The 18218-nt window shown below is 37.2% G+C and overlaps 3 protein-coding genes across 10 annotated transcripts in view; 2 read left to right on the forward strand and 1 right to left on the reverse strand.

Annotated features, from left to right (window-relative positions):
* Positions 1-1235: 1235 nt before the first annotated feature.
* LOC307166557 (immunoglobulin superfamily member 6) lies at positions 1236-3632 on the reverse strand. Its single transcript, XM_079884996.1, has 6 exons — positions 3456-3632; positions 2737-3060; positions 2558-2655; positions 2363-2416; positions 1716-1823; positions 1236-1544 (listed from the first exon to the last, which is right to left on the reverse strand). The coding sequence occupies exons 1-6, from the start codon at positions 3502-3504 to the stop codon at positions 1485-1487; spliced, it is 693 nt and encodes a 230-aa protein (XP_079741122.1). The 5' UTR covers positions 3505-3632; the 3' UTR covers positions 1236-1484.
* Positions 3633-5173: 1541 nt separating this feature from the next.
* On the forward strand, positions 5174-9262 carry kdelr2a (KDEL endoplasmic reticulum protein retention receptor 2a). The gene is made up of 5 exons (XM_079869015.1): positions 5174-5402; positions 6232-6332; positions 6470-6628; positions 7351-7603; positions 8276-9262. The coding sequence occupies exons 1-5, from the start codon at positions 5312-5314 to the stop codon at positions 8308-8310; spliced, it is 639 nt and encodes a 212-aa protein (XP_079725141.1). The 5' UTR covers positions 5174-5311; the 3' UTR covers positions 8311-9262.
* Positions 9263-10800: 1538 nt separating this feature from the next.
* Positions 10801-18218, forward strand: part of spag9a (sperm associated antigen 9a) — a 42372-nt gene continuing 34954 nt past the window's right edge. For 3 of the 8 annotated variants that reach the window (XM_079864882.1, XM_079864876.1, XM_079864880.1), the window contains exons 1-2: positions 10840-11349; positions 16164-16284. In XM_079864882.1, coding sequence (XP_079721008.1) covers positions 11050-11349; positions 16164-16284 — 421 coding nt within the window. In that variant the 5' untranslated portion in view covers positions 10840-11049. Of the gene's footprint in view, positions 11350-16163; positions 16285-18218 lie in introns of all 8 variants that reach the window. The other 5 variants (XM_079864875.1, XM_079864878.1, XM_079864879.1 and 2 more) reach the window with 3 other exon arrangements.

An 18218-nucleotide genomic window follows, 5' to 3' on the forward strand; every position in this document is an offset into this window, starting at 1 on the left:
GGAAAAAATTGATGGATTTATAGCGTTTTGAAAAGAAAATGTTTTACTTTGAATTTATCATCAACAATATTGTTGTTTGATTTAATAATCACTGTTGCAAGAGGTGCCTAGTTCGTTTTTTTTTTTTTTTTGTAAGTGGAAAAGTAGGGGCTACCTCAGATTCTGTTTAGTTAGCTCCTTTGTTTTTTCTATAGCCTACAATAATAGGTCAAATGCAGCAAGTCAAAAGACCAACTGGACCTTCTTTGCCAGTTTGCACACATTTCTTTGAAGGATGGCAAAAATATCGTCTGAATATCGATATCGAGATATTGAAAACAAATATCGAGATATTCATTTTTGTCAATATCTCCCACCCCTACGTGAAACTGGGTTGTGTGAGCAGTGTAATAGTTGTGAAACATTAGAACGTAATTATTAATTGTCGAAGGTATAAGCAGGAAAGGATGATTCTGAAAGATAGGCTAAGTAAAGAAAAAATTTGATTTGAAATGAAGGAAATATTCAAATTGAATTCAGGGCATGTTGGGTATAGAGCAATAATTAGTTTTTTGGAAAAAACTGGGCTCATTAGAAGGATATGAGTTTAATTGTTAGTAAAATTGTATTAATAATGTTGTGAATGATAATGTATTAATATGAATAATTTTATTAGATATTTATGTATTTATTTATTTCATTAGTAGTGAGTGAAGTAGGCTATTTTGATCCACACTCCATTTCAGAAGGTGGCGGTAATGCACATTAAAAAGTTGTTTGCCAGCCGCCATTAAAAATCAGAAGAAGAAGAAGAAGAAGAACTAGCAGGCTAGCTACAAGTAATGCTCATAAAGATAATGAGAAAGAAATATGTTCTGAATTGGATTGTAAATTGTTGGTAAAAGTAAGCAGAAAATAAAATCCTGATTTGTGCAAAACTTATTGTGCCAATGTTTATCTCCAGAATTCTCCACTTCAGTGGCTACATAAAACTTTCAGTTTCATTTCCATCTATATTCTGAAGGTTGTTTGGGGGTTGTTAGCCAGGTTTTATAGCCTATATCATTTTATTCATAAAAACATGGTGAAAATATATTTTTTGTCTGGCTGTTGACAGAATTTTCTCATTTATTGAGTGATAAAAAGATACCCTGTAAACTCCAATGTCAACCAAATAAAACGTGAATTTTGAGCCTAGTGCTTATTTAATTAGACATTGCCTCATTTGCAAATTTAAACAACATTCCAGAAAATTTATATAAATGCTTTTATTATTTAAATGTTTACTCAATTCACATAATGTCTTGCTGTAAATTTAGTCACTACATTAATACAGTGTAATTGACATAGCAAGAGGGCTCACATTAAATGCGAAACATGAAGAAAGTAATCAAAACATCCCAATTCTGGGTCTCTGCAACCACTTTCCCCAAAATAGCTTGCATGTTTGCAGGAAGCAGCAGGTTTTCGATCAGGATCAGCAGGACATTAGGGAATTTTTTTTCTTACTCATCAAGATTTTGGTAAACATCTTCACTATGGTACACATTTTGAAGAGCTTTAGACTGTGGGGAAGATTGAAAATAAATGTTAGGCTATAACAAGACGTTTTGGTACTGTAATATGACAGCAATTTCAGTCTTAAAACTCCACAAGGAGAGTGTTAGCTACAAATGAATATTAATTTGCTTAAAAATATGCATGTGTGTTGTAAAAGAATAGTCTGAAGTGAAAACCTTGTCTTGGGAAACTTCGTAGCGTGCCTGATATTTGTCACCACTCAAGTTCCTCTTGCACAGTTCTTGCACCACTCCACTGAAATTCACTTGTCTTGCAGAGTCCTCCTGAAAACATCCACACTTTTGACATACTGTACGCTACCGTTCAAAAGTTTGGGGTTGGTAAGATTTCTTTTTTATGGTTTCCACAAAAATATGACCATTTTTATAATGGTAAGGTCTCAAACAAATATATATTTTTAAAGAAATTACTAGTTTTATTCAGCTTGGTTGCATTAACTTGATCAAAAATGACAGTGAAGAAACTCCATTTCTGTTTTAAATAAATGCTGTTCTTTTGAACTTTCTATTAATCGAAGAGCCCTGAAAAAAAGCATTGATGATAATAATAATAAATGTTTCTTGAGCATCAGATCATCATATTAGAATGATTTCTGAAGGATCACGTGACACTGAAGACTGGATTGGTTTCGGATGAACAGACTTGAAAAGGACTTTGGTTTTTACTCTATTTGATCAAATAAATGCAGCCTTGGTGAGCATAAGAGACTTCTTTCAAAAGCATAAAAAAATTATTCCCACACCCAAAATTTTAAGTTGTAGTTTATGTTTAGCTATTGTGTATAAATAGGGTCAAACAATACCTTTTTATTAGTTTTACTCCATCTTCTTATAAAAACTGAGTTGAATTGTCCAGTCTGTCGATTAAAAAAAACATATTTTAATTATTTAAATTGCATTATGAAAAAGTTCTTTGAGAATGTAGTAAAATTCTGAGCATTACAATGCTTGTTTAACAGCATTATAACTGCACTACTACTGTAACTTTAAAAGTGCACCTTAATGCAGATGAGGATGCCCAGGACGAGAAGGCTGTAGACACTCAGCAGGACAAGCAGTGTCAAAAGCAGTGTTTGAGGGACGTTTAAGCCCCTCTCTGGACACAAAACAAGAACGATATGTGTAACACAATAGAAGTGTCTAATGGGGTCGTGCTGAATCTTCTGCTAGTGCTTACCTGACACTTTCAAAGTGGTTCCCTGTCCAATTGCCTGCGCCCCCCTGTGAGTCACTGTCGGCAGAGCCGCTGCACAGTAATACACCCCACAGTCTGCTTTTGACAAAGAGCTGATTTCCAGATCATGTTGCTCCAGTTTGTACTTCTGTGGCTGGCTTGACAAATCAATCTGGTAGTGAGAGTCTTTCCGGAACACATACCAAGAGATCTGAGGTGTGAGTTGACAGCTGGATATATTGACAGAGCAGGGAACAGAGACAGACTGTTGCTCTTTTGTTCTCATGAGCGTCGTTGGCTGTTGGACATCTACCGTACATCCTCTGACTGTAGAAATTCAGAATATTGTTTTATTAAATTGAATACATTTAATTGCTGATAGTTCATATTATTAATATTTCAAGTAGCCCCAACTAATCAAGATTTTATTTTATTTTTTATAAATATTCTAAGTATACACTCTTAAAAGGTTAGGCTATTTATCGGCATCAATGGTTCACCTTTAACATCAATGTGAACTTGCATTGCACTACAGGTTTCTTAGAATGGAGAAAAGTCCTTTACTAAAATGTTCTTCACACTAAGAAAAAATAAAATGGTTCTTTAAAAAAAATATATTCTTTGGTGAACCCAAAATGGCATCACTGTGGAAAACCCCTTTTGGAACTTTTCTTTAAGAGTGTAGCCTACATATATCATTGATAAATTCAATCTCTGCTCACCTAATCTCAAAACAAGAAATGCGATGGTGAAGAGGAAACCAAAGTTCATGTTGATGTCACAGTTGTTTGTGGCTCCTGTATCTCTCCGATTGTTTTTTCAATTTGTTAGTCATCTGAACAAAGGTCTCACGCCTAACTGATAAATAAAACCAGAAATGACTTGTAGAAATGAGAAGTAACAGACCCATCCCCTCGGTTCTTCCTTCCTTGTGTCAGACTTGTCACCCACAGCTTATAGTGACATGTGAGTAATTGTCACGTTCTGTTGTGTTTGAACTTTTACCCCCGGTTTCACAGACTAGGCCTGGACTAAAATGCATGTTTGAGCTATTTTAACCAAAGCAACTGACAATATGTCACTGCCATTGTTGTGTCTCAAGATGCACCAGTGATGTTTTTTTTCTAAGGCACGTTTGAACTAAATTCTAATCGTGGCTTTAATCTTTAAGCCCTGTCTGTGAAACCGGGTATTAGGCCAATAATATGCCTAGTTCAGACTACACGACTTTAAAAGTCAGCAGATCGCTGTGCTGTTCTACGGAGACCCTAAAGGGACATGGTGGTGGAAAAAAATATGGGATGGGAGGAAAACATATTTTTCAAAGCTTTTGCGTTCTCTCGCAAAGATATTTGCGTTATCTAGCCTATACGCAAAACCTGTTGTGAGTTCGTACAAACACTTATCCCACTGGCAATGTTTCATACTCGTTAACAATGTCCGTTATATACACTCGTTAACATGGTGTTTTATTTTGAACTTGGACTGAAAGAAATAAGGTCAGAGTAAACGAGTAAAGTGATGCATTACATTATAAATTTGCACATTAATATTTAAGTAATGCACGTTACTTTTCATTTGAATTAATTTGCTAAAATTCTCTCTCTTCTCCATAACGTAATTTAGACAAGCGCTTTCATGTGTAGGCTACACAGAAAAAAAGAAAAAAAAAAAAAAAAAAGTAACATTAAATTCCTAAAAAGAGAGTTGGACATAGGCTAGGTAATTTAACCTGTAAAATTCTTTTGTATGGCATATCTAGGGTTTAGGAAATATTTTAAGTGCATGCTCAGAATATAATTTATTAGTGTTTTTAAAATAAAAGGAAGGTTTATGTTATAGGCTATATGCTGAGTTGTTGAACGCATTACTGCTTTAAACACTTGCAAAAAAGAAAAAGAAAAAACACCCGGAAGACTGTAGCTGTTTCCATCACCCTGTTTTTATGCACATTTTGAAGTATCACACTAATGAGTGATGGAAAAGCCAACTTTAATTCGCAATTTTTGACTTGAGTTTTTAGACTATCTATCTATCTATCTATCTATCTATCTATCTATCTATCTATCTATCTATCTATCTATCTATCTATCTATCTATCTATCTATCTATCTATCTATCTATCTATCTATCTATCTATCTATCTATCTATCTATCTATCTATCTGTCTGTTTGTCTGTCTGTCTGACTATACAGCACAGAACAAAATCACACACAAAAACAAACAAACAAACAACAAATCAGAAATGAAAATGACAGAAATGTCAGAAAGATATCCCAAATATTATGATTGCTAATAATATTAATAAGCATTAAGCAATGTAATTTATGTAAGGGAGCCTGGGGCGTGGTTAGGGTTCGACTCGTGGAGTTCGCAGCTGCATGAACTACTTCTCCCAGCATTCATTGCGATTTCGCTGTTGGCCACGTCACGTCCACCGGCCACGTCGCCCCTCATTCGCCATATTTCGTGGAGGAATGCTCTTCTGGAGATCGGCACTCAGCCGGTTCGCAATTACTTCACTCACCCTGAGCTCTCTTTAACGCCACTAAAACCAGCCAGAGAGGAAAAATCACCATGAATATCTTTAGGCTGACTGGAGATCTGTCTCATCTAGCGGCCATCATCATCCTGCTGCTCAAGATATGGAAGACCAGGTCCTGCGCAGGTGAGCTAAACTCACACGAAATATACTTTTCTCATTCATTTCATACTTAAAACGCGTGTTTATCAAAGATAGGGAAGACTTTAAACTGGGTTGAGCTGCCCGGAAAAGTCTTTATGATTTAATATTAAAGCATGAAGCATAAAATGAAGTAATTTGTGTAGCATGCAAGCTAGTGGTTTAGCTTGACTTGAAAGCAACTGGTCTAGATTTTTTTTTGTTGAATTAAAATTCAATTTGGGTTTGAATGGGCAGATCTGTATGTATATAACATGTTGTGACGCAAATGTTTGCATATTATATTTGAAGGTACAGGCTAACAGTAACATGACAGCCTGGTTCTCAGTAAAGTGGCTAAATTAGCTGAATTTAAGGCCTAAGTTACTTACTAACTAACTGCTGTTTAATATTAGATTACTTGGTTTATATACACACATATTGTTTTACCATGTAGAGGACAAGTTGCATCTTCATATCTTGACTTATGAGAATCAAACAAGTGCTTTTTATATAGTTGAAGAAGTCATACATCTTAATTTACATCCATTTTTTTATTTATATAAATACCATTTATATCCATACATCCATTTATTTGCCTTACATTACTGAAGTGCATTGCATTCCTTGCCTTGACGTGGCAGTGCATATGGTTTTGTGTGGGCTTTGCAAGGATGGGTCACCTGGGTAGTCTAGATATATGGTCTTCTTTCTTTTTGTCCCTAGAGAACCTAGATGCACCCTTTTGAGGTGTTTATGAGCTCAGTATTCAGTAAATACCGCTGTTGTGTGCTCTTATAAGTGGTTGTCTGAGTGTAAGTGTTTTAATCCCCAGGTATCTCTGGGAAGAGCCAGATACTCTTCGCCTTGGTGTTCACCACACGATATCTGGATCTCCTGACATCCTTCATTTCTCTTTACAACTCTTGCATGAAGGTAAATACATAGAGTGAACCTTTACATGCACACATCAATACATTTGCCAATCTTACATTGCCACATCCAAGTAAACAGTTGAGTGTGTTTATATGTGCACTGTTAATCAGTTGTGTGCTTCTGTTCTGTTGAAACAGATCATCTACGTTGGCTGTGCCTATGCCACTGTCTACCTGATCTATGCAAAATTCAGGGCGACCTATGATGGAAACCATGACACTTTCAGAGTGGAGTTTCTAGTGGTTCCAGTGGGAGGTCTCGCCTTTCTGGTCAACCACGACTTCTCGCCGTTGGAGGTGATTATTAGACTCTTCACTGCACATTTGCAAATAATGAACCAATCATTATCATGCAATCACAATAATTAATAAAAAATAAGACTAGTCTTGCTACTTGTCTGTCTTGAAATAAAATAAATATCGAAATAAAAGCAAATTATCAACAGATTAAAGGTGCACTGTGTAATATTTAGGATGATCTGTTGACAGAAATGCAATATCATATACATAACTATGTTTTCAGTGGTGAATAAAGACTTAATGAACCGTTATGTTTTTATTACCTTAGAATGAGCCATCTACATACACCGCGGGTCCCCTTACATTGAAATGCGCAGACATGTTTCTACGGTAGCCCTAAACGGACAAACGCGTTTCGTCACTATGTTGTTCTTCGTACAAAGCTAGCGAAAGTCAGCGAATAAAACACTGACAATGATGAACAAGTATCAATAACATATCGTTTTACTGAATAATTAAGTTAACCTAATTTCTTAATTTATCTTTGTAAAGAAACCTCATTGCTGAACTGGCTACTCTGCTGTCTCAGACGACGACGTCTTTTCCTGTCGGCCACCGTAACTTCTGTTGGTTGCAATTCGCAACCTCACCTCTAGATGCCGCTAAAAATTCCTGCCCTAAGGATCAAAATAAAGTTTATGGCGTTTAGAAATGTAAAGAAATCTAAAAATTGTTTTTGTAAATAAAACTTACCTGTGCTCAAAATATCTTCATGACAGATTCTGTGGACCTTTTCCATCTACCTGGAGTCGGTGGCCATCCTGCCTCAGCTCTTTATGATTAGCAAGACGGGCGAGGCGGAGACCATCACCACCCACTATCTGTTCTGTCTGGGGGTCTATCGCGCCCTCTACCTCTTCAACTGGATCTGGAGGTTCTACTTCGAGGGCTTCTTTGACATGATCGCCATCGTGGCTGGGGTCGTCCAGACTATTCTCTATTGTGACTTCTTCTACCTTTACGTCACAAAAGGTCAGTTTGTATGCACTCACACCTATGTTGGAGTTGTGGGTGTGAAATGACATTATGCTTGGGTAGACATTAAAGTCAGGATAAAATCAACTTTATATCAACAATATACACACACACACACACACACACACACACACACACACATATATATATATATATATATATATATATATATATAAAGAAATCTGCACAGCATCATGGGTAATGTAGTTTTTCACCTCGAATTCCACTGTTAAACATGATTATTTTAAAACTAAGATGAAATAATGTGGGCTGACAGCTTCAACAGAAGCAAATACCATCGATCAACAACATCGTAGCTCACAGTAAGGCTGTTTTTAAAGGTTTATAAGTTACCATTCAAAATCAATTTCTCTATGGAGAAAATGAATGGAGTTTTTACTTGCGGAACCCGGCTGTATAGGGCACTAGGGTTAGGATTAGATTAGTTTGCCTGTAATTATGCATAATTTATAGTTATTACATAATAACTACATGTATTGTGTAAGAAGGACACTGTAAAATAACCCTTTATTGACAGATAATGAATGAATGCATGTATTAATGACAGTTTAAGCACTTGTTTGGCTTTTGTCTGTAGATTTTGGCTTGTTTTAGGATGAAAAGCCCTTTTTTATGCTTTATTTTATTAATCTTTTGTCTTCACCACAGTGCTGAAAGGAAAGAAGCTGAGTCTACCAGCCTAAGTGCCAAAAAACAGAGAGCTGTGTCTCCGTCAGACTTATAGAGGGGCACAAGCCAATGATGCCACCGCAAGATGCCCAAGACAAAGAACACATAACGCCAGTTCAATCACTGATTTATTTCTCTGCGCCTGGACACCAACCATCCCCTTACAGAAACGAGGACGTTTTCTTCTGTCTTTAGCATCTTGCGATACTTTTTTATTGCTATTAAAAAGAAAAAGAAGAAAAAAACTTTTCTATATGCAAGGTGTATTGAAATATTGAATATTGAACAGTGCATTGTACACATTAAATGCGTCATTGTAAATTTGTCCATGATTGGAAATGGTTCCCAGAGTGTCAAATAAGTTCTTTCCTGATTTAAGAGGGACGATGAAATGTGTGTCCAACAATTCAAGTTATTGTATCCCATTCTTTTTCTTTTTTTCTTTTTCTCCCCCACAGTGTAAATGTGGTAAAATCACACTTTACTTAAATGAGAGGTTTAGCCACCACTGAAAATTGAGGTTTCATCTTTTCACACAAATGCCTTATAATTCGTCTTTCGGTTTATGTACATAAGCATTTGTGCTGATGGCCCCAATAGCAACGAGTCAACTGTAAATAATATGTTTCATATTCGGCACAATTCTCCTTGTGTGACCCATATCATTTTATTTAGGATGTCAACATTTATCAATGATATGTGATGTTAAAGCAAGGTTGTTTAAATATTCAGTTATTTCCTGCAGACATCAGCTTGTTGAAATGCAGTAATTTATGGTAAGACCATTAAATCTAGTGGTGTGGATACTGTCAAAGCACATATTGGAGTGAATATAAGTTTTGTAGCTTAGTATTTTTTTGTTTCTATGTTCAACATCCCCATTGTTTTCCCCTCTCTCATCATTCCTCTAGGGTTTACAGTTTTTTTTTCTAGTTTTTACATGTCTCCAATAAATATTTTAAGGGACACGATTTTGTGTGTTATTCCTTGGTGGTTTTTAAAGTCAGTTGTCTAATTTCTGTTGACAATTTTACTTGGTATATTCCACTGTTTTACAGTTATTATAAGATGCAGATAAAAGAAATAAATAGAAATGTTTTGCCATACAAAAATTAAACAATATCAGTGTTGTTGGTGCTTATGACCAAATTTTCAACATTTTTATTCACTATTTTGTTTTCGCTAGCTCAATTTAAATGGTCCTGTGGTGTGATACATTTTTAAAAGTTATGTTCCATGTAATTTCTCAATAATCATGCATGCAGTTTTAATTATAAAAGAAAGAGTAACATATAACATCACATCACAGTTTTTTTCAAATTAAATGCATGAATAAAATGCTTAATTGGGGCATTTTATTTTGTACATGTAACTTGAATATATATGCCAAAACTGTGATGCGATGCATTTCTTTTGGTCATTCTTTTATAATAACTATGCATGCAGTATTTTAGTTATGTATTTCACATCAGTAACTGAACACTATTATATATGGATTTGTAAGTGTACAGCAGTGAAAACATCAATGAATAATTAGTTCAGATCCAAATAAAAAACAGTGGCCACCACAGTGATCCATTGATCCCTTACAGTGAACAAGCATTCGAACATTTACCACTGATTTTCTCAACATTGCATATCTAATCATCAGCTCCTGACGAACACATTAATTATTACTTGAATTAAAACTCAGTGGGTCATTTAAAGTCTTTTGTCTTTCAAACACATTAAAATATACAAATTCACGTTATTTACATTATAATTAATTGTTTTTATTTATTTTTTTATATAATTTTATTTCAATTTTCAATTACTCACAAACCCCAGTCTGGGAAACCCTGACGTAATGTAATATTCAAAGCACTTCATGGTGTAACAAAGAATGGAATACATTTTCTCTCTCTTTATATTTTTGTCAATATGGTACGGATTATCCTACTCAAATCAATGTGATTGTAAAAAGTGATCTAAAATGTAATCAAAAAGTAGTCAGAATACATAAAATAATTAGAGATTACATTACTTGTACAATTTTTGTCATGTAACGTTAATTTGAAATTAGTAACCGACCATTTTACTACAGTATACTCACTCTAAAAATGCTGGGTTGTTTCAACCCATGCTTGTGTCAAATATGGACAAAAAAAAATTATAATAATCAAAAATTTTAAATAAGTTTAAAAACCCAACAACGGTTGGGGTTGTCCATATTTGACCCAAACATGGATTAAAGCAGCCCATCATTTTTTTTTTAACGCGACTATTTACCGTTTTTAAATGTATCTATTAATTTAATGTATTTATTAAAAATCTTTAATATTAACACCTTTTTACAGTTGATGATTAAGACACTGTAATTCGCACTCAGCAATCTTGTCAAGAACACTCTAATTATGGAAATGCTCATGCTCAGTTATGATAAACTGATTAATTCCGATGTGGAAATGTTGTGATTTTACAAACTAACGGCAGGTATAATGTAATATGTGTAGCGTGACGTCACCGCGCGACTGTCTGGTCAACAACTGAACTCGACTGTTGTCGGTCGACCGCGGGAAAATATTCCACGTAATACATCGGCCGGTTAGTTCCAGGGAGGGAGGGACTCCGGACTTACGTGGGATCCTTGTGGCAGTGTGTCGGAGAATATAACGGGAATATATATATCCGCATTTGTTCTCAACATATCTCAGGGCACGTCGGTTGGAATAGCGGCGGTTTAAATCTAGGACATTCAAAGAAGAGGAAGGAAAATGGAGTTGGATGACGGAGTTGTGTACCAGGACGACCCGGGGACATCGGCGATCATGTCGGAGAGAGTCTCGGGCCTCGCCAACTCCATCTACCGCGAATTCGAGAGGCTTATTCGCAAATACGACGAGGACGTGGTGAAAGAGCTGATGCCGCTGGTCGTGGCGGTGCTGGAGAACCTCGACACCGTGTTCGCCGAGAACCAGGAGCACGAAGTGGAGCTGGAGCTCCTGAAGGAGGACAACGAGCAGCTGATCACACAGTACGAGCGCGAGAAAGCGCTGAGGAAACACGCAGAGGAGGTGAGTGAGTGAGTGAGTGAGTGAGGGAAGGAGATCCATCAGGAGTTGACATCAGCGGGGAAAACGACGGGAGCTTGGCATCTTTGTTTTGTTGCAGCATCACAGCAGCTGCACGTGCACGAACGGCTTTGTCATCTCACCATGCCTTGTTTACTAGGCAGTGCCCTTCGACGATGAGTCAGTCTTGGGCCTCAAGAAATCAATCAATAAAAAGCATTATCATCAATGCATGTTTGTTTTAACAGTCATCACTGTGTCCTTGTCCTGGCTGATGGGGAGAACTTAATGTACAAGCTTAGATGGCAGCACAATGCTGTTTGCACGCTTATAAATTAAGGCCAGAGATGGAAAACAACATAACATCTATGCATAAAACAAACAACATGCAACCTGCTTGTTTGCTTACCATGCAAACTACTGAGATGCTTTCCTCAGTGCCATATGGGGCAAGTTGTCACAATGGGTTTTTAAATCACATTTATGCATTTATCAGACACTTTTATCCAAAGCGACTTACAAAATAGGAACGAAAAGCAATTTGTCAAAGAGACTATATTTGTAATACACAATACCAGGTTTTTTTTAGACAAATATAATAGATTAGGACAAGCTTTGAGTCAAAAGTCAAATTGTTTTCTTTAGAAGTGGTCTTGTTTGTTCAAAATATGTCAAGTTGTCATGTGTTGTAAAGGTTATACTTGGTCTAATTTAGCTAATAAGCCTATATTAGGTTATTTAATTACGGTTTTCACTGTGACAACTTACCCCATGTAGTGTGACAGCATCTTCTTTTCTTCTTTTTCTCTGGGCGATAATGGTTGGGATGATTTTGTTTTGTAACCACAACTTTAACCCCCGGTTTCACAGACAAGGCTTAAGATAGTCTCAGACTAAAATGCATGTTTGAGCCGTTTCAATTGATGCAACTTGTACTTGCAAATCTTAAAATATGTCACTGCCATTATTTAGTCTCTAGATGCACCAGTAATGTTTTTAAGGCACGTTTATAAAAGCTACTTAAACTGAACTAAGGCCTAAATTCTAATCCTGGCTTAATCTAATCTAATATTTTTTTAATAATATAATATATTTCAAAATATAATCTTAGCTACCCTGGCAAATATTCACGATGAGTCAAAAGTTTGAAAGCTATTCCAATTTAAGTCTCCCATATTTTGATGCAACCGTCTGTCGGCATGCAGAAAAGTATTTTTAAAGTCTTTCCCCACATTAAACCTAGCATGTGTCATTTGTGTTAAATTATGAACCTTTCATAGTTGATTACATGAGTAAATTCTTTGATGTGACTCTAATCTGTTTTGGAAATAAGCTTACACTGCATTGTACAGTTCTCAACGTGTGTAAGCCTGACTTTGGACAGATTAAGGCTGCTCAATGGCTTCATGTGTTCCTGAGACAGTGACAGTTAACTGGGATTATGAGCAATATGCCGGGCACATTCTCCAACCAAAACACAAATGAGCCATGAGCTCCATTAATCCCTGTGTGAACTGATACGGGATCTAGGACACATCCTATTATGACAGACTGGTTTCACTTCCAGAAGAGTGACATACGGTTGTTGTGATCAATATTCAGCGGTGAACACTGATCTTTTACTCGCCTTTCATCTCACTGAAATACCAGAGAGACTTTTAAGACTATTTAGGATAATTTGGTTTAGGTTTTTCATTTTCATACTGTTTGATATTTTCTTACTGAAAAATAGTAGCCACGTGTTGTACCACTGTGCTGTCTTAATCCAGTGTGCTAATTTAGTATTATTTATACACCGTTATGCTGAATTAGCCTTAGATTTTCTGTTTTCATTAGAATTTTTTTGTTTTTGTAATTTTTTAAAATATTTCTATTAAATTTTAATTTTAGTATTTCAACTTACACGTAATTTTCATTTACATTTTTCTAGTTTTTTTACTCTAATATTTACATTTTAGTTAATTGCAGCTTTTATTTTGATTACTGAAAATGTTTTAGTTTTAATTAACGATAACAACAGTGTCAATCATGCCTGCAAATTCAATATGAGACCAAAGTTTAAACTATACGTACCCTCACGGTTTCACAGACTTATGCTAGTCCCGGACTAAAATGCATATTTGAGCTGTTTTAACTTAAGCAACTTGCACTGACAATGCACTCAAATATGTCAGTGCCATTGTTTTGTCTCAAGTTTTATCCAAGGCACGTTTATAAAAGCTTCTTAAATGTCCTAATTAAACTAAGGCCTAATCCTGGCTTAATCTAAGAATCTAATCCTGTCTGTGAAACTGGGCCACTTTATACTACACTACTCGGATGAGCCAAAACATTATGATATGAACACCTGCCTAATATGTTGTTGGTCCTCCGTGTGCTGCCAAAATAGCGCTGACTGTAGGTCGCAAAGTCCAGCTTGGTCCAGCACATTTTACAGATGTTCAATTGAATAGGCCTTCAAAAATGTGAAGGCCGGGGCAACACCTTGAACTCTTCATCATGTGCATTATCCTGCTGAAAGAGCCACTTCCACCAGGGGACACCAGTGTGATGAAGGGGTGTACCTGGTCTGCTACAATGTTTAGGTATATGACACGTGTCAAATTTACATCCACATGAATGGCTGGACTCAGGGTTTCCCAGCAGAACATTGTCCAGAGCGTCACACTCCCTTCACTGTCGTCGTCCCACAATGCATCACTTCCCCAGGTAAATGCTGCACACGTACCAGACTAAACTGGGTTAATTGAGAACATCCACATGATGTAAAAGAAAACAGGACTCCTCGGACCAGGCGAACGTCTTCCACTGCTTTAAAGTCCAGTTCAGACACTTGCAGACACATATAGGCACTTTTGCCGGTGGACAGGGGTCATCATCTCTCTGATTGGTCAGTGTCCACGCAGCCCCATACGCAGCAGAGTGTGATGTACTGTGTGTTGTAACACATTCCTCCCATGACCATCATTAAAATGTTGTGTGCCACTGTACACTTCCTGTTGGCTCAGACCAGACGGGACAGCGTTCATTGCCCTCGTGCACTGATGAGTCTTGGACGTCTAACACCCTGTCTCTGGTTTGAGGTTCGTCCCTCCTCGGACTCTGCTGATAAACCCTCATCGACACACAAGCTTCTCCGTTTCAGAGATACTCTGAGCCAATCGCCTTGCCATAACGATTTGGCCCGTGTCAAAGTCGCCCAGATCTTTATTCCTGCATCCAACATGTTGATTACGAGAACTGCTTGTTTGCTTTCTATCTAATCTACCCAGATCTTAATATGTGTGCTTGTTACGAGATGATCAATGATATTCGCTTCACCCGTGACTGCTCGTAATGTTTTGGCTCATCATCAGTGTATATTTCGTATTTGAATGAGTTAATTTGGGTTTTTCCATGGCAGATGCGGATATTTTTGATCTCTAGAGAGCATAATGTCTGATATAATGCATATTTATCATTTATTGATTTTAGATGTCCTGGCCCCTAGTTTCTCAGAATATTTACTCAGAAAACAGTCTGAAAACAGAAATTGTACAGTATCATGTCTGTTTAGTGTATGTTTATCTTAAACTTCCTTAACTTTACGTGTTTGTGCGAGTGCTGTGCTGCACTGGAAATGATTGGGAATTGAATGTGACTTGAACCATATGTTTGTTGATCTCCGTGCTCGGGGGTGGTGGAGTGCTGAATGAGTTTTGTGTGCCAATGTGACGGGAACCTAAAGTGACACTGAAACGGCTCCTCTTTATCAGATGCTCACACTGCACCAGGCTCTCCAGGAGACCCCTGTACTCCAGACATGTTCTGTAGGAGAGAGATTCTAATTAAGGAAAATATTAGTTAAGATATTACTTCCAGGTCAAGGGATCCTTTGCTGTGACCATGCTGAAAAACTGGATTCAAATCAAACTGTATTTTTCTTGTGAAACAGACAGTTTTTTTGTCAATGCATAATGCACTTTTTGCTGTTTTCATACACTACTGGTCGAAAGTTTGGGATCAGTACGATTTTTTAAAAAGTGACAGTAAAGACATTTATAGTATTACAATTTCTATTTCAAATAAATGCTGTTCTTTCTATTCATCAAATAATACTGAAAAAAAATATCACAGTCTCCTACGTTTTAGTGAATTTGGTGAGTAAATATTGTGAAAAGCACATTTTTGTACATTCGGCAGTGTTATTAATTTACTATCATTAAATCATTTATCGGCATTCTGTCAATGACTGTGCTTTCTAGATATCAGCAGCATTGACTATTGAGAAAAGCGTCACATCGGTCAACCAGTTATTGACATTTCACATCATAGATTTGGTTACATATGTATTTGTACAAAAAAATTGGATATACTTCATTAAATTAAATCCTTGGAAAACTTTTCTGCCTTTCAGTCTTGATAGATTTGACATTTTAAACTTGTTCCTTAGCCTGTAAAAAGGCATAAAGATCTGTAAAAACACTATTCATCTATTCTACTATTTAGTAGAAATCATTAATGTTTTTTCTGCTTGAAGTTTTGTAGCTTTTAGTTTAAGGGTACAATCAATATGCTAGCTAACTGAAGTTTATTTTAGCAGATACATGCAAAATTAATAAGACCAAAAATATGGATGATTCATGAAAATGTACAAGGCTGAAAATGCTCCTTTCCTTTAAATTAAAAATACCACCTAGTGTTGACTACCAACAGCAAGTAGCAAATCATGGTCTATTCCTGATGTAAGAATTAAATCCTGTAACGCCTGTTGGCTATTCTAAAAGTAAATGTATTATGCAATGTTTAATTTTTTCTTTTGTGTTTTCTGTGAGCAGAAGTTCATTGAATTTGAAGATTCCCAGGAGCAAGAGAAGAAGGACTTGCAGAACCACCTGGAAAGCCTGGGATCGCATTCCCGTCAGCTGGAGCTGAAGATCAAGAACTATGCTGACCAGAGTAAGAATCACCCGCTTTTATTTCCTGTTCTCGTTTACTCTTACACTTCCATGATCTGACGATATTTAGAACCTTCATACATGCGTCTTCTAGATGTTTAATGCCCATGTATCTGCTCAAAAAGTCCTTCTGTTTTAAAGTTTAACTTCGCTGATATTCAACCTCTTTGAATTCTTGCAGCTGGGAACAATACAAGTCGACACCATAATAACTAAAAGTTTGCTAAGAAGTATATCCTACTAAAGCAAGGCGATATTTGTCTCTGGTTAAGTGTATCCATAGCAGACAGGTGGGAGTGACCTTGGATGGCAACATGCCTAATGCATTGTGGGTGTTGAAGTTTTCCCACCTAATTGGCAAAAGGAAAGACAACAGCCTTTTTTCACTGTTTTCTCTAGTCAGGTAGCACTGATTTCAAAAATTGTTTCACCTTTCTACTGTATAGGCTGCCATGTTATATAGAATGCCCATTTTGCCATGGGCGAAATAATCCTTTAAAGGAGTCATGACCTGCAATTTTCACTTTTCCACGAGAATCAATGTATGTTATGATTGCCTAACGATTATACACTGGCCGGGAAGCCGATATTTAAAAGTGAAGCGTTCGTTTACCCCAGGGTTCATAAACCAGCGCGCGTGCACGCGCACTCAAATACGAGATTTTGATTTCAGCCCCGACTTGACGTCATGACGGGGCAGGATATACCATATATGGACACCGCAGACCTGCCGCAGGAAGTGCGCCCTGGCGCCCCTCCTCCCCTCATATTCAGTCGAGAAAGAAGCAGAAACGTAGTGCACACTGAGTTGCTCTGTTGTTGACTGCCAGAATCAACATGTAAATGTGTTTTCTCTCCCAAGAACGGACCAAGCTGTCAGGGACCAGTGGATTAAATTCATTTTTAATGACGCGGTTCCTACAACCCTTCCCACTGGCTTAACGTTATGTGTCTGTGCTAACTAAACATTTTACGCCGGAATCCTTCACAAATTTGAGGCAATATCAGGCGAAGTTGGCATCGAAGCTCGGGAAAAAGGGGCCATTTTCAACAATCAGACACTTGCCTGCAATTGAAACAGTAAGAATGTGTTTTTATTGCTCTACTCTGTGTAACAAACAGCAGCCAACTGCTAATGCGGCTATTGTATGCTAGCGGGAGTATTAGCTTCGAGGTAAACATGGGGAATGGCTGCTAACGTTACTTTGCAAACAACAAATGACTGAGATCATCATGAATTCGGCTATTGTATATTGATTGCCTAACGCTTATATATGAGGCGCCGTCTAGTTTGTGTGTGTGTGTGTGTGTGTGTGCTCGCGTCTCATATGAGTATGTGCGCGAGTTTGTGTGTGTGTGCTCGCGTCTCATATGAGTATGTGCGTGGAGAGTTCATATACATGTATGTGTGACTACTTAGTATGTATGCAAGCGTGTTTCATATATGTGTGCGTGAATGAAGTTTGATTTAAGCCCTAAACGGCGCCTCATACTTATACACTGGCCGGGAAGCCGGTCGCGGCCAGGTCGGGTTCATTCATAATTTGCGCCATGATGTCATTTTGTAATGATATGCTAAAGCGTCACCTGCGCTGTCAACCCCCTCCTTCCTGCCACCAATCAACGCGCCCCTCATTTGCATTATTAAAATGACTGTCCACGACAGCCAAAATATCGCATCAGATCTCGCGAGACAATAATGCCTTCAGAAATAAGGGTCTGAGGAGCTCTGTGTTTATTTTTTTTCCACTTTTCTTTTTTAGAAGGGCCTGAAAGACTATAATACAGCAGTAGGTATCCAAGGTAATACTAGGTCATGACTCCTTTAACATCAAATGGATATAATCCATAGTTCTATGCAATTTAGCTGTTTGTGTGAAGTATTGGTTTACAGTGCTCTTCACACATGGCCCATATAATAGAGTAGCATCCCAT

Source organism: Squalius cephalus, assembly GCF_949319135.1.
Source record: "Squalius cephalus genome assembly, chromosome: 1".
Lineage (NCBI taxonomy): Eukaryota > Metazoa > Chordata > Actinopteri > Cypriniformes > Leuciscidae > Squalius > Squalius cephalus.